The 16,344-nt window shown below is 35.4% G+C and overlaps 1 protein-coding gene across 50 annotated transcripts in view; it reads right to left on the reverse strand.

Moving 5' to 3' along the window:
* RIMS1 (regulating synaptic membrane exocytosis 1) overlaps positions 1-16,344 on the reverse strand; it is a 471,679-nt gene that overhangs the window by 87,249 nt on the left and 368,086 nt on the right. For 32 of the 50 annotated variants that reach the window (XM_067011328.1, XM_067011324.1, XM_067011326.1 and 29 more), the window contains 2 exons: positions 14,177-14,289; positions 8,569-8,717 (listed from right to left, as the gene is read on the reverse strand). The exons of the other annotated variants lie outside the window; for them this stretch is intronic. In XM_067011328.1, coding sequence (XP_066867429.1) covers positions 8,569-8,717; positions 14,177-14,289 — 262 coding nt within the window. The remainder of the gene's footprint in view (positions 1-8,568; positions 8,718-14,176; positions 14,290-16,344) is intronic. 50 annotated transcript variants of the gene reach the window in all.

Raw genomic sequence — 16,344 nt, forward strand, 5'->3', positions numbered from 1 at the left:
ATGCAAGAAAAATGGTTAGCAAAGAGACTAGAAAATATGTGGGTTACTCTAAAGCATTAAAAAAAAATAACATCCAATAATGGGAGAAAGAAAACAATATATAATTAAAACACTGGACAAAAAATATGCAAATGGTGGAGGGATGGTAAAGGAGCTAAAGTGTATAGAGTCATTTTTTTCCTCTAGGGGGGAGCAGAAGTAATTATTAACTTTTAGATTTATTTCTTAACGAAATATATATTCTTGAAACACTAAATTAGGCACTTAAATCATAGAAATAATATAATTTCCAGAATAATAGAGAAAGAAATGAAATAAAAACAATTTGATTCAAAACTAATCAGGAAAGAGGAAAAAATAGAATAATGAATATTGAAAATATAAAACAAGATAGTAGAAAGAATTCCAAATACGTAAGAAATCAAAATAAATGTAAATCCATTAGTTAGCCAATTAAATGATACAGATTGTCAAGCTAGAAGGAAAAAAGAAAATGTAAATCCAGTTCTATGATGGTTACAAGAGATATAACTCACACATAACTCATAACCTTTAACAGAAAGATTAAAAATTAAAGGATGTGAAAAGTTAGATTGAACACTAGTTTAAAATTTGTCATGTAAGACAAAATAGACTTTAAAGCAAAAAATATTATTAGAGATAAAGAGATTCACTACATAAAAATAAAGGGGTTAAATCACAGGGCTCTCAATTCTAGCTCTACTGTCTACTGCCAAGTAAAGTTAATAGGTTGCTTCATTTTATTTTATTTATAAAATGAGATTATTAACTGTTACACTCCTAGGCTGTTACAGCACTCATGATATTGTGTGCTGTATATATGTGTTACGCAGTCATGGCAAAATATGAAAGTGACATGTGAAATAGGTGAAGTTTGGGAAGCACTGGTTTTGAGTGAAAGGATAGCGTATCCATTTCAAATAATAGGATAATTACCACAGAAATATGAAGATTTTCCTGAAGAACCGGTATTTAACGTTGATAACCAGAGTTCATGCCTGGTGACCATTAAAACTGTTAGCTACCCGTCCACATAATACTGCCAGGTTTATAATCAGCAGTCAGTTCTCCAACATGCAGATATAAACACATAAACACAGAAGATAAATAGAAACTTAAGAATCTGTTAGAAAATTCCCATTTTATATGTCTTGGCATAAAAATACAGTAACAATTTGACGGCCTCTCAAAACAGTCACCGTGCTATTTGATCGCTAATAGAGCACAGAGCATCCTTCACATAGCTGGTCTATGTGGTAATTAGAGCACATCAAAGACAAAAGGGTGGCATAAGTGGCCCTTGAGGAAGCCCTCATATGCTGTGGAAATCACAGAGCATTGAAGCAGAGTCAGTCAGTGTCTTAGCAAAGGAGTGGGTCTCTTACACCCGAGCCTAGCCTGAATCCAAAGCTGGTACTTCTGGACATCGGTCATAGCCCCAGAGGGAATGCACTGCTCCTGGCCTCTGTGTCGAAAGCCAAGATCACAGCTACAAACATATCCTGTACCGTGAACAGGAAATGGAAGCCCAAAGTTGAAATTATTTTCTCTTTGAAAACTATTCCTAGGGAATAAATTGGTTGTATTTGAAAGCTGCTTTAATATTGTCAATTCACTTTAGGATTTATCACCTATGTTATTCTCCTTGCACTTAAAAGATGTATAAACTTTATACCTTTCTAATAATCTATTACACTGAAGATGTGCTGTTAGCAGTACGTAAATTATCGATAATTTCTTGTATATTGTGGGGAAAATAATAATTAAGCAGGGAGAATTATGTTCTTATTTTATTTAACAACGGAATATTAAATTAAATGCGTAACTTCCTTTAGGACAATTAAATCAGATTGGAAAGTTATACTCACTTGTACACAGTTATGATTTAGACAATATCACAAATAGACAATATCACAAATAGACTAACATGTATTACAAGTAAAGTTATTAATATGGTTTGTTTTTGAGCTTTCAAAGATTTTATTTCAGCTTGACTAAGATACGGTTTTACACCCTCTTCCAAACACACACTAAGACTTATTTTTCTCATTAAAGTTTCTAATTATCATTATCTACAATGTCCATTGAACATACTCTTTAAAATCTTTTAAATGTTAGAAATGATCTAATTTAATCCTAAGAGAAGAAATAAAGCTACAGGGAAATCGATTTCTACAAATAACAAAAAGTTACGGCGTACTTTAAAACTCCACGTGTAGAGTAGTTATTTTTTCCCAATAGACAGACATTGTCTCTAAGATCTAATTACAAATGATCATTTCAACAAATAACTCCCATCTTCATAAGAGATCCTGGGTTTCTATTAAATTTTGAAAACTTTATTATAACTGACCACTTTTATTGTTTATTATACAGGAAGCATTTCTCTAATACTCTGCTGACCTCCCCAGAATTTAACTAAACATATCTTAGTAAATCTAAAATGAACTGACAGAGTAGAACAGTAAGAACAAAGCAGGCTGGAGCTGTTCAAACCGGACCAGCGCAGCTTCCCCTTAAACTGTCTTAAAGGTTTGCAAGGAATGCCCTCACCAGGAGAATCTACTCACCTGCCCCGAGAGCTCTAACTGGCTACTCTAAGGACTGTCGTGTTACTCACAGTCGTAAGTCAAGAGTATTTTGTTTATGTTACGGATATGGTGCGGTATAACAATTCAGATGCATGGCACATTCAGTCATATGGTATATTAATAAGTATGGTTTAGTAATTTTACCATAAAGGTAGAGAGTTTTTTTTTTTTTTTTTTTTTTTTTGTGGTATGCGGGCCTCACTGTTGTGGCCTCTCCCTTGCGGAGCACAGGCTCCGGACGCGCAGGCTCAGCGGCCACGGCTCACGGGCCCAGCTGCTCCGCGGCACGCGGGATCCTCCCAGACCGGGGCACGAACCCGCGTCCCCCGCATCGGCAGGCGGACTCCCAACCACTGCGCCACCAGGGAAGCCCTGGGTAGAGAGTTTTTAAAGGGCACATGGCACAGTCTTTCCATCTCTCTACAGCTTTAATCTAGTCACAGGAAATAATAAGAGTCCAGTCATCAGTCTTGGAAAATTAAAACGAAGAAATGCCATAAAAGAAGCCACTAGAAGATCGCCAAAATATATTTCCTTTCTCGGATATTCAGTATCCAGCATCTTTCACTGTGTTCCAGTTTGTTCTCTCCTCATCATCAAATCTCCATGTCATTTTCCTCTTTCTTTTTAGTACTTTTGTAGATCTCAGTAGACTTTGTTTTTCTATAGTACAACAGGAGAGCATACGAAATTGTGTGGCTAGCTCCAAGAATTCCCTCTTGGTCACTTTTGACTATATTCAGTGTCAGTAGGCATAACAATTAATAAATATATAAAATGAAAGCTTCATTTGGTATTATTATTATTGAGCTGTTAATTGCTCAAATGATTTTGCAGTTAAGTATTTTTCAAATGCCATCACAAAAAATCCATATTCTTTTAAAATGGTATTCTGTATTCCCTTGCTGAGTTGAAGAACTATTGTGAAATAAAGGGCACTTGAGATTTTCTCTAATATTTTTCAAGCATAAATGCAATAATAAGATTGATTTTCTGGAAGATATTAACCTAGGCACTCATTCTCTATCACTTAAAATATCAAATAATTTAACCTACAATGTTTTAAAAACCCCCAATAAATATAAGCATATTTCCTTCAGTACACGCTAATTATTATGCCTAGTGATATCAACTGCCAGATTTAAGTAAATTTACAGTTGCAAGGTTAAAATTTGTGTATAAAGACAACTTCTCTTAAAAAGCTCTCAAGTCTTTCAAACGATGAATGTAGAAAAAGATAACTGCTTTTGAAAATATTATTTCAAAAGGAGATGATAAAAAGACCCAAAACTATTTGCATCAAAATTCACTTAGATATAGAAAGGCAACCTTATAGATCAAGGCAAACCTTTGTGACAAACGTGAAAGCTGCTGGGAAATGGTTGCTTTTGACAGAACTTCTAAAATTGCATAACATCTGAGAGCAATTATAGGATTACGCTTGCATTTGCTTTTATAGCTTGATTTTGTATAAAACATCTGAAATTTGTCTGCCTGGAAAGAAATGGTTATACGATAAAGATGAAAAAAAAAATCAGAGCTATGTCATGAAAATTCAGCCTCTTTATGAGGTGAACATCTCCTTTGATGTTAAAAAAAGCATAGAGAACTAAAAAACTCAACATATTCCTTCTGGGCTTCTAGTATATGTGCATTTTTATCATCAATTATGCCACCTCTACTAATATACTTTGCATATTTTGTGGTTGGATAAGAAAACATTCTTCGAGGAATATTTAAGCCAATACGAAATTAAACTTGTAACTCACGTGCAGAAGAAATCTGAAAAACTAGGAACTTCAAACCTTTATTGATGTTTATTATTTTGAAGTATTAACCGTTGATTTTGTCCTGTAAGAATCATCCTAGAAATTACTGAGATTTTTAGTAGTTTTAATCCGTGACAACAATTTTAGAATAACTTTTAATTCTTTATATCTACAAAAGGTTAATTACCCTAATATGAACATTATAGTGTATGTTTTTCTACTATAGTTCCCTGTATACAGAAACTCTGAAAACATGAAGTATGTTTTAGGCTATTTTGAATGAAGCATTTAGAATGCATCTGGCGGGGAGAGATGCCCTTTTTTCAATTCACACAGAAACATACGGTTTAGCTGGGGCATCCCCAAGTGGTCAAGGTATTTTTTGCCTAATCATGATCTCAAACTCAAAAGATTCAGAATATGGCCCATGAGTTCCTAATATTCTGAAAATGATTTTTTAGAGATCGATCATCCAAATATATTTGTATTTTTTCAACCTATACACATCTTATGAGTGCTTAATTTTATTTACCCCCCAAACAGGCTTTTTAAAGCTTTCTTTACAGCCTTTTATCTCTTGGACAGAAGGATGCTGATTATCTAAAACAGAATTTCCCAAACTTCACTCAAAAACTATGCAACACGTTAACGGATGTGCCTGTGAAATAGGCATTCCAGAAGGAAATAACTTTGGATTGTGACGGAATACGCAACGATAAACAAGTTGTTACAAGACAGAACTTCTCAAAATGTTAAGAGCAATAGTGTGTACTGTGAATCGTTAACAGGAAAGTGTAGCAAGCAGTGTTTGGGAAACACTGGCCTACATATCATACTGTGCAGACCACAGCTCATTTCAGATGTGCTTATCTTGACATCTTCTTGATTCACAGCATACTTGGATAGAAGGAGTCAAAACCATATGTGGTGCTTTAAGGGTTTACATACTATATGGTTCTATATGATATGGGTAAGATCAAGTCAGTGGTTTCTCCCTATGGTCCTTCAGGAGGACAGTGGACACTTGGCTGACTTATAGATACTGAGCACTGTCTTCAGGGGATGCTACAGTGTCTTCTGAATCCTTTTAATGACTTCCAGATGAAAATCCATCCAAGGCAATGCATAGTAAAACACTTCCTGTGTCACAGGAAAATGTGAGTGAAGACATATAGCCCTGAACGACACGGGTTTGAACTGCATGGATCCGCTTATATGGGGATTTTTTTCAATGAATATAGCACTTACATTTTCAGTCCATAGATCTTTAAATTAACTAAGTGTGGGGAAAATTTTGTGTTCAGTTAGAGATCACAATATGTGGAATGAAAAGAACTAGGGTTTGAGTCCCGATTCGATCCTAACCATTGTTCAAGGGTCAGCTGTGCAGGGAATCAGGATATAAGAACAGGTTTCAAACTCTTAAACAGTCTATAATCTCCTTGAGTATGCGGCCTAGATATTATACTTTCATGAAGTCTTGGAAAATAATAGCCTTTACGCTTGATAGGAACTCAAAAGTTTGCTGGTACCTATTATGAAATGTAAATACATCTATTATTATATTGATCACATTTTTCATCTTTTATCCATGAACTTGAATAACTAAAATTTTAAAACCTATGCAGGTGTTAGTTACTAAAAAAAACCCAGAAATGCAAAGCTGTGCTATATTGAGAAAAATCATTATTCATAGTGTTATCAGAATTGGGAATATTTAAAGCTGAAGAGCCTGCAACCTTTTGATGTCATTTTTATTTTTCATCACAAACCCTCCTCTTAGGTTTTTACCAAAGGACTGATGGTGGACCCAAAGTAACTCTGTGTGTGTGTATGCGTATGTGTGTGTGTGTGTGTTGGGGGGGGTGTACATGTGTGTCCATGAACCTGTGAGGATATTTAGGGGTAAGAACATACATGAAGGAAGACCTGCCCCTCCCATAGCTCATCTGACCCTCTTTGCTCCTCCTAAGTGTTCTAAGAAATCAAACATGCACCACGTATGAAGAATCCCTGATCTAAAGTATGGGACTACAGGAAAATACTTCTTCACATTAGCTGCAGGGGAAACTTGTGTAGCCATTAGCTTAACTGACTGCATTTACATAATCCACTTACATAAAAATAACTGAGCTCAAATGTGCTCTAAACCAGAGAAGGGAAAGGGAACCCGGAAACAGGGAAATGCCGTCAGAAAATGGATTGGTCATTAAGAAATTTATTTGCACCCTTCCTAGGTCTACTCCATCCCCACCACCTCCAATACATAATAAAAGTTACATGAATCAAGGAGGCAAAAAGTCCTCTATCTTCCGCTTCTTGTCATGATCTAGTTATAGTTAGTGTTATTTGATAAACTAGCATTTTCCCACAGAGTAACCTTGGCTCCAATCACTACCATGAAGTTCTTTCTCCTTCTTTAGTCCCTTGTTGTTGAGCCCCATAAAATTTCTCCATTCTTTGCTTTCTTCCTCAAAATCCATACAGCCAAATTTTCCCTGAAGATACATTTCTGAAGAACCTATCCTCCTGAAATTTCAAGGGAATGACAGTGGACCCACATATTATTCTCACAGTTGGTTGCTAACATGAATTCTGTTAATTAGTTAGTCATACTTTACAGCATAGGACTCAGGGTGTGTGGCCCTATTGTGAACATAAAATTACTTCAAGATTTACGGTTTTGTAATTATTTAGTAAATTGTTTTTAGTGAGTAAAAGTGAAAAAAGTCTTTGTTTAAGCCCTATTTATCAATATTCTTGCTAAACTGAATAGGTTTTGAAACATAATATCTTAATAATATCTCAATAGAAAGGAATTGATTATAATCATTTTTTACCCCCTCTATCCTAGCAGCTCAATACGGCTACATTCCTTAGCTTTTTTCATTCTTTCTTAAATTTTTTTTTTTTGTTGTTGTTGTTGTACGCGGGCCTATCACTGTTGTGGCCTCTCTCGTTGCGGAGCAGAGGCTCCGGAGGCGCAGGCTCAGCGACCATGGCCCACGGGCCCAGCCGCTCCGCGGCATGTGGGATCCTCCCGGACCGGGGCACAAACCTACGTTCCCTGCATCGGCAGGCGGACTCTCAACCTCTGCGCCACCAGGGAAGCCCTCTTTCTTAAATTTTAGAGAACTTAATATCCTATTAGGACCAGATGCTGAGAATATTCAAAATAGAGATAAAACGTTCTCTTAATGTCTTGATCGATCGGAATTGCTCCTGCAGAATCTCAGCGTGGCATTGTTAATTAACAGTAAGATAATTGGTCTCAATTTGCTTCAACATGTGAGCTAGGTGCAGAGAAATCCAGGAAGACAGAATGCCTCAGGATACATCATCAAAATGTGCGATCATAAAAGGCTTTCGGAATATTAGGAAGATAGTTGCTCCTGTTTTGAACATTTATATTTCTTGGGCCTCTCATCAACCCCAAAATGCCTTCAATGAAACTTCTACTTCCGGAGACTGCTTAAGAACAAACATAAAACATGCCTTGTCCATACTGAGTCTGCTGTACTGAAAATGGCGCCAGATTCCTGAGGTCTTTTCCCTTTCGGCAGGGTTATTTGCCTTGTGAGAACCAAGATAACTGTCGGTGATTTAAATAAACTTCATGCAAACTTCTTACAACTCCCCTACTGTAAAAGAGGGGTGTGTATTTTGTCATCACATCCACCTGAAGGCAGACCAACTGCTATGTGATTGAAGGCAAGATCAGCAAACTACAGCCTAGGGGAAAATGCAGCCCGCTCTCTGTTGTTCTGTAAATAAAACTTTATTGGAATAGGACTGTGTTCACTTGTTTGCAGAGCTTCTGCACCTCAGTGGCAATGTAGAGCGTCGAGACAAGAGATTGTCCTGCAGAGCCTGAAATATTTACTATGGGGCCCTTTACGGAGAGAGCTTTCTGACACTGGAATAAAAAATGCTTTGTGGATTTAATCACTTTAGAAGGAATTTTAGAGCAATCGCTAAAATATGACTCTGGTTACAGCCCCATCTTATAGTATGTACCAAAGAGTCCAGGCAATGTCACACAATAGTGAATCAATGCTGAACTCACTCTAGTTCCAGCAGTTTCAATGAAATGTTTCTGCTACTTGACCTAAACTCCGTCTGAGCGAGAACACCCCGGAAGCGCGGTGCGTTTTTACCGGTTTGTGCGCACAGTGGCATCCACTCACCTGGTCCTGCCCCTGGGCCGCTCAGATTGCTCGGAGAGGAAGCTGGTACTGCTGGTCCTGGAGATGGCAGACACGTCGCTGACGTCACTGTCTGAGGATCTGGCGGAGACGCTGTCGCAGCTTCGGTACTGATCTGTATGTACGTTATACTAAGGATGGAAAACAAGAGAGCGTGAGCTCTGTCACTGGAGGCTGGCAAACAGAGACACACATGGTGAGGCTAACGGCTACTCAGCCCACATCAAGCAAAAGTGCACTTTCGTAAACATAGGTGTGGAGTCTAAAAGAACCCAAACGCTAGCATGCTACATGGGTTCCAGTATCACAAACCGGCCCCCTTCGAATGGTAAGGAGTGGTTTACAAGGACTGAATCGTAAAACAAGAGTGTCAATGCTTGGGTGGAAAATTCATTGCATAAATGATCTGCACATACTTAAGACCTCAAAATTGTATTATTTATTTTTTCTGGTACCTCAGGTCCTCTTCCCTTGCCTGGGTTTTTAATCGTTGCCTACAGATTCTACTCACCTTCTACTCTATCCATGGGGTAGACTGCTTCCATCTGTCTGTGCTTCTTGAGTCTAAAACTTATATTTTACCTACACACTTTCCCTATTCTAAGACATCACATTCTTTCAAATGTAACCAAAACCCACATCTCTGCAAGAAAAGCACTGACGTGAAAGCAGGTTTGTGCCAAAAACAATAAAGAGAAGGAGGCAAAGATTGGACTTTGACTTTCTTGCTATTATGGCTTAATTAGTTATTTTCAGGTTTAAACTATCAACTAAGTGTTGAAAGTAAAAAATAGATTCCTATTAAAATTTCAAGATACACTATATCTCATATTTAAATGTGTCTTTAGGTTTGTCTTTAGTATTCATTACCTGAGGTCTTAGAAATCTTTAGGTAAAAGATGAAAACCTGTGAAGGTTTCAAAGCAATTGATCTACTCTCTTTTTCTACTTCACTCTTAGTGCAAAGAAACACACAGTGAAGAGCTTTATACAGTCTATATTTTTACATGTGTGTTTTAATCATAATAAATAGTAAGGTTATATAAGTATCTACAACTTTAAAATGACAAATATATACTTGATTTTCTATTGCTAGGTACTGGAAGGTAAGATAATATAACTTCTTATATAAAATAAAAGAACACATAACTAAAGGGACACGTGACCAAACACTGGGTATTTAAGTTTCTTATCAAGCAATTTAATTTTGCATTTATGTCCTAAGGTGTGAAAATATCAAATGTTTGCTAAACTTGTAGAAAAACTCATCCATCCTCTTTGCTCCATATCAGATGAGTTTTAATATATCTAAAATAATCCAAACACTCTATTTCTAAAAATTTGTATAAACGATTGTCTTGCTAAAGAATAGTAAATAAAATGATGCTCAATTGTAGATCTGTATATACAAAAAGAACTATAAGACAATAATACTTTTTAAAAACTTCTAGAGAAAGGATCATGTTTATTTAATAATCTTTCAAGCGCTAGTAGCTCTGGCTTAAGGTATTTAAATGTTAGTTTTAATTTTTCATCTCTCATGTGTATGTTTTGGGCAAAGAATTTCACATAAAGCATGAAAACAATTTCAAATTCATAGAATGTCTATAAAATTATCTTTCCAAATAATTTTTTCATAATTGCCTGATCTGTTTTTGAAAGCCATATGCTTCATTATAATCCAAAAGGACATGCATATATGCTATTATGTTCAGAACTGAGCTATTTATATAACTTCATGTATGATTTAAAATTAATATGATTTATGATAAAGTAACATGATAATGTGTTACCACTAAATTGTTTCCTATCTGATAGCATGGTGCTGACTGACAGGATTCATTTCAATAAGAACTGTTTTTTAGTTACAGAATAGATGTGAAAAATATGCTCACATAGTGGAATCTGACTCTAATTTTGTTTCTGGGGTACAAACATATTTCCTATATTACTTGTTTCTGAAACTATTTTGCTAAGTAAATATGTTATGTGATTATTATAATGTCTCTAAACATTGAAATGATAGCTTGTCCATGAGACAATATGAATGAATTGGTTTCTAATACAATATAAATTTGCCCAGCTGTAAGAGATTTTCTGGCATGGCGTGACCCCAGCACAAATTCTCCCCTTATTTGGCAAATGCCAATAACAAGCAGTGTAGACTATAACATAAGAGCATGTGAGTGTGCATGGAATTATTGCTCCAACTAAACAAATCCTCCTTTTCTATAAATCATGTCTTCTTCTCCTTTTTGTCTATAGACTTTTGCTATTCCAGCCAAGAGATAAAACAAGGGATTTTAAAAGATTGTTTGTCATATTAAAAATCTTTTCTATTGGAGTAAAGAAAAATCCACCATTCTGACACCATGTCACAGTTTTCTTCACATTGGTTAGTTGAAGGAACGGAAAGGCTTTTATACTCACTTTATACTACTATACCTACTTATTTTCAAAATCTGTGAAAAGTTTAAATAATCACTTTGACTTTTCATCAAGCATGATTCTTTAAAATTCCTAATTAACAATTAAATATTTTAATAGAAATACGTTAATTATATTTTGAGAAATGTAGCCTCCTCAGGAGAAGTATACACTGATGACATAGGGAAATTTGTCCTTGATGTGAGGGGAAGCTCGAATAACAGGGCTGCTATTTTCATAAGTACTAATAAACTCTTGGCAGCTGCCTACAAAAACCATCACGTCAATCCTGCTTGCTGTTCTTGGGTTACAGAAACACGAGTGCTCTTTAAAATGTGAGGCCTACATGCAAATTCGCTCTCCAGTTATGAATTTTACTCCATCACCAAGGCATGCGACTCTGTCTAACATCAGTGAACAATCAGCACAGTGTCACATTTCAGAGATACGAAGTTTTGTGTTTTCTCAAAAGCTAAGTTAGTGCTAATTCCTTATTCAGGATGGAATTAGGCTCATTTAATACTTTAAAGGAGATGCCAGGTTTGAAACATCTTAGGAATTATACTACATGTGTCTGGTAATTCTTTGCCCTGAAGAAAATCTAGTTCTGTTGGTGTTTGGTTATAAATATTTTGAAAGCTGTCAACCAATTTCTAATTTGGCAGAATTTCAACTAAGGTGCATTGCTTCATCCAAAATGCCAAATGGATTAAAACACTAAAAAAAAAGTCAATAAAGGAATAAAGTTCAAAATTTAATGTACATTAAATTTATGAAAATACTGGTTCTCAACTATATAAGTAAAAATAGATCTTTGTAAAGTAAATTGTAAAAAGGTTGAGGTAAAAGGATAAATTTAAGAAAGAAAAAAATGCGAGAGGTTTAACTGGAATTGCTACTGGAATCTATTTAAAAATTTTATTGTAAGCATTAGGAATCTTAGAATTGTAGAGAGTACTTACCTTTTACTTAACATATAAAATTAAAAATAAGCGAATTATTTGTTATGTTATCCTATATATTTTTCCTGTCCTATAGGCTTATGTTTTTAAAGATACCATATCTTTGATCTCACACTTATCAATATAATTTATAATAATTTTATTTATGTAATATTGTAGTATCAATGTATGCAGTAAAAGCAATAGTAATATATTTGAAAGTAATGGGGTCTTTAATATTTAAATGCAATGAGAGAGGAAAAGGAAAAGAATGCCTGTTCCAATAAGGAAGGAATGATAGAATGTGATAATTTAACTGCATGCAAATCAAAAGCCATAGAAGAATCTCTGAATCAAACTGGAGTCATGTGTACATTTCAGTGATGTCAGAAGAGGAACAAAGGGCATCTAAGTTCCAGATCAGGAGTTGGTGGGCTCACCACTCCCTAGAAAGGCTTCGTTAATGTTGGGAAAGCACCTCCTTTCTTCTGAGGGGGCCTCAGTTTTCATGAATTTGGTAAATAAGAGAGCTGGAATTGAAGATCATTTTGAGGTATTTTCAAGTTCTAAATCTCTACCCATCAGAGAATTTGGAATCTCCCAACCAAGACAAACCTACTTTTGATTTCATTTTGAATATGTGTTAGTGGTGATTTAGACTTCTAGGGCACTTCATTTTATAGATTTTTTTTGTTTTTTGTTTTTTGATCAATGGATTAATGATGAGAGGCCTAGTTCAGAAAAGGCTTTCAGTCTTTTTACGCTGATTCTTTATTTATCTCTTTCTTGTTTCCTGCACTGGCTCTGCCTATCCCTGCTGTTCTAGTTGACCTCATCCTTTGACACAATGCTAAGAAATCAAGAAAACATTTCCAGCTTTAAAGATCATTTCTAAATAAGAACATGCAACAGTGGAGGAAGAAAACCTAACTTATGCTGCTTCCTAATTCTTACTGCATTTGTGGTAAAAGCAAGCAAAAATGATGATGATATCCATAAAGACAGACAAATAGCAGATGAAGTAATAATATCATAAAGAACAAACCAGAGGAAAAAATATGTGGAGCTGGAATCAGCAACTCTATGCAACATCAAGATATTTTGCTTACTGATTTTTTTTTTTTTATTTTTTTTTTTTTTACTGAGTTTACTTTTTAAAATAGTGTTTCAGACTCCTTGGGAGTTGAGCCCTGCTGAATCACAGCGACCTTGGACGTTGTCCAGTTGGAACCCTTCTGCAGCTAAACTAAGATATAAAGTGATAAGATGGCATCCAGCACATATGGCTCTCTGGTGGGCTGGTGACAAATCAGATCTTGTCACCACCTCCATATTTTTGTGTTAGTCCCTGAATATCTGGCTATATAATGAACAACCTCCAATATTTAAAAATGAGTAGCTTTTTCGAGGTTCATACAACAAGCTAACAATGTTTTATTTAATTTTGAATTTCGAAAAGGTCATTACTTCCAGAAGTATTCTCGACATCAGATTAAAACACGGGTTTTCCTGTAGTGGCTGCTGCCACTTTTGTAGTATTCTAAAAAAAAGGTTTTTAAATAAACAAGATAATAAATTAAAAATTGCTTCATGAAGTATAAAACTCTATGCATATTTTAATTGAAATCATCAGATGCTGGTTAGCAGTTTATAAACTCCTTATTGCATCCGTACAAAATAATATTGAAATATAAATTAAATTTTTATTCACTTGAAATTGTGTGGATTTCAGTTTCTGAGACTTTGAAATCAGTTATTTTTCTCACTAAAGACAAATCAATAAGAAATCGCACATCACATAATTTCTGTCATTCACTAAGAAATCTCCATAGGAATATCAACCTCAAATAGCATTTAAGAGTATAAATCTATATCTTAATCTTTAAAATACAATATTAAGTGATATTCAAGCAATAAAATGGCTTAAAATGGCTTCACATATCTTGCTTATTTATGTGAATTTCACTACGACAATCGATCATCAAGTGACTTTAATATCAAGTATTTTCATTTTCTTTGTAGATAAAACATTTAATCCAGGTTAATAGACAATATGTTACTAAACTTATATCTTGTGAAAATATCGAGAGGAGAGAGGTTATGATGCAAGACCATCACCTGAAGGATAACCTCTCTCCTATAACCTGGTGCTCACCGGTCCTACCTGCTACCCATAATGTACTTTTTTACCAGGGGAACTATTGGTTGGTTACTGGTTTTACCTTGGAGTATTGTTCGCGATCAAGTTCTCGACTAGAACCAGACCCTGTTGTCTGCTTAAATCGATGCACTTTCATTTTCATCTGTCTCGTTCGCTCCTCCACTACTAAGCTTGCTGCAAAAACACACAACGGGAGTCTATTAAAACACCGAAGCCCCTCTGAGGAACCGAATGGTTTACGACTGCAATGCTTTTGATATGACTTCAACCAAATAAAATTTCAAAATCACACGATTAACAAAAAAAAGGCAGAAGATACAATGCTAGCAACTGTTACTCTAAAGAGGAACGTGACTCAAATCACACAGAATGGGGAACACAGAGGTTAGTAACAAAAGCTAAGGATCCTATGTCTTTATCGGATATGAAATCATCTCAGTTCCATTCATGAGTCATTAAGTGAAGCCGAATTTAATTGTGAAAATATGCTTCCTGTTGAATGAACTGGTTGTTGCTTGTACATAGAGGTAGAACACATCACACAGAGATACATGTGTTTATTTACATGCATGCACACCATGTGACACCCTCAGCTGCAGGAGGCACCTAAAAACTCTTGCAATGGAAGAGCACCTGCTTTTCTGAGGCATTCTTATTAAATCCTTCATTTCTACCAGCCGCTTTTCATGAATATTTGCCATTCTTAAAAATGGACTTGCTAAGAGAAAAGACTCGTTTTCTATTTCTGAAGAAAACATAAATGAAATTCATACTTTTTGAAAATGTGATATAGAACTTTAGCTCTTTAATTTAAATTTGTAAATACACATGTGTATTCCAGTTATGCCTTTATCATCTCCTAAGTAACAGGAGTGATTGTTTAGATGGGAAGAATTATAGCCTCAATAAAGTATGAGCTATTTTAAGTCAGAATCCATCACAAGCAGCTTGGCTTTAAAACCCTGCCTTTAATTTTTACATTCTTACAAATGAGGAGTGACGAATACAGTCGTGTACGTATATCTGCGTTGTGAGACCTACGTTTATGTTTCACAACTTATCTCTTGCCAATCTCTGCAACAAGTGCTGCAATTTATTTTTAAGTTGTGTATATACACATGCATCTGACCACGACCCATACTGTTTTGTAATTCATATACTTGGGCTTCTGCTAAGAGGCCCTGTGATTTAAAGGATAGGGGACATTTTGATACGTCTGATTGACGTGAGTGCTGACTTCCTGTCTTACAAGGAGTTTATAAAGACACTTGTTGACACATTTTTTCCATTGCAGTGATTAAACATGGCTGTGATCCCTGATAAAAGACAATGACACTCATTATAAAAATTCAATAAATATGTAGCTTTTACTGTGTGTTCAAATACAGGCTCATAGCCCAGGAGATAAATACATGCTGTGAAATGTGTGGGTGAATGTTTCAATTGTAATTTTCACACCAAGCTGTTGGACATTTAGCTTTGTTTAAATTCCGTAAATTAGACGATTATCAATCCCTAATGTCACACTTATGTGAATGAAGCAATCACACACACCTGCTTTGAAAATGTTGACTTGAGACCATAAATGATGGCTATTTTGATTAAAGGATGGTTCAATAGAGATCTTGAGAAAAGTAGTTCAGAAAGGTACTAATTACTTGACAATATATAGGGAGTCATAATAAGTAATATAAAGCAAAATGCTACTCGAGAGAATTAGGAGTTGAGACAAGTTATTGAAAAATGTGAGTTGTATTTATAGAAGGCCGTATACCCAATGAGAAAATGTACATGTGTCTTCTTTCTGCCATCTGCCTGTGACGTGGTACCTCCTGGGTCACCTGCTTTGAGCTTTGAGGAAGTCAAATGAACTGTGATCAGCTGTACTGTACAATTAAAGCTTAAAGCAGTTCCAAGTAGTCTCTATTTGAGATAAAAGCAGATTTAAATGATGTTAGCTTAATCTTCTCAGCAATGATATTAATTTTAAGAAATTTTTGACATTGATTAGCCCATAGCTTTGTGACCTTTACGTTTAGCATCATGTAATTCTTAGGGGGTCAGTTACTTGACACTGAAAAGATGATCTCCCAAGAGGTACAGCCTGAAGCAGCTTGAAGCAGTTCTGGTGATTTAACCTTGCCAGGACAACACCTCATTGTTTTAAATAGAATTACTTAGCTTATGACATGGTTGATTTTAAATCTTTACTTTGCAAAACTCAAAACT

Source organism: Kogia breviceps, chromosome 13, assembly GCF_026419965.1.
Source record: "Kogia breviceps isolate mKogBre1 chromosome 13, mKogBre1 haplotype 1, whole genome shotgun sequence".
Lineage (NCBI taxonomy): Eukaryota > Metazoa > Chordata > Mammalia > Artiodactyla > Physeteridae > Kogia > Kogia breviceps.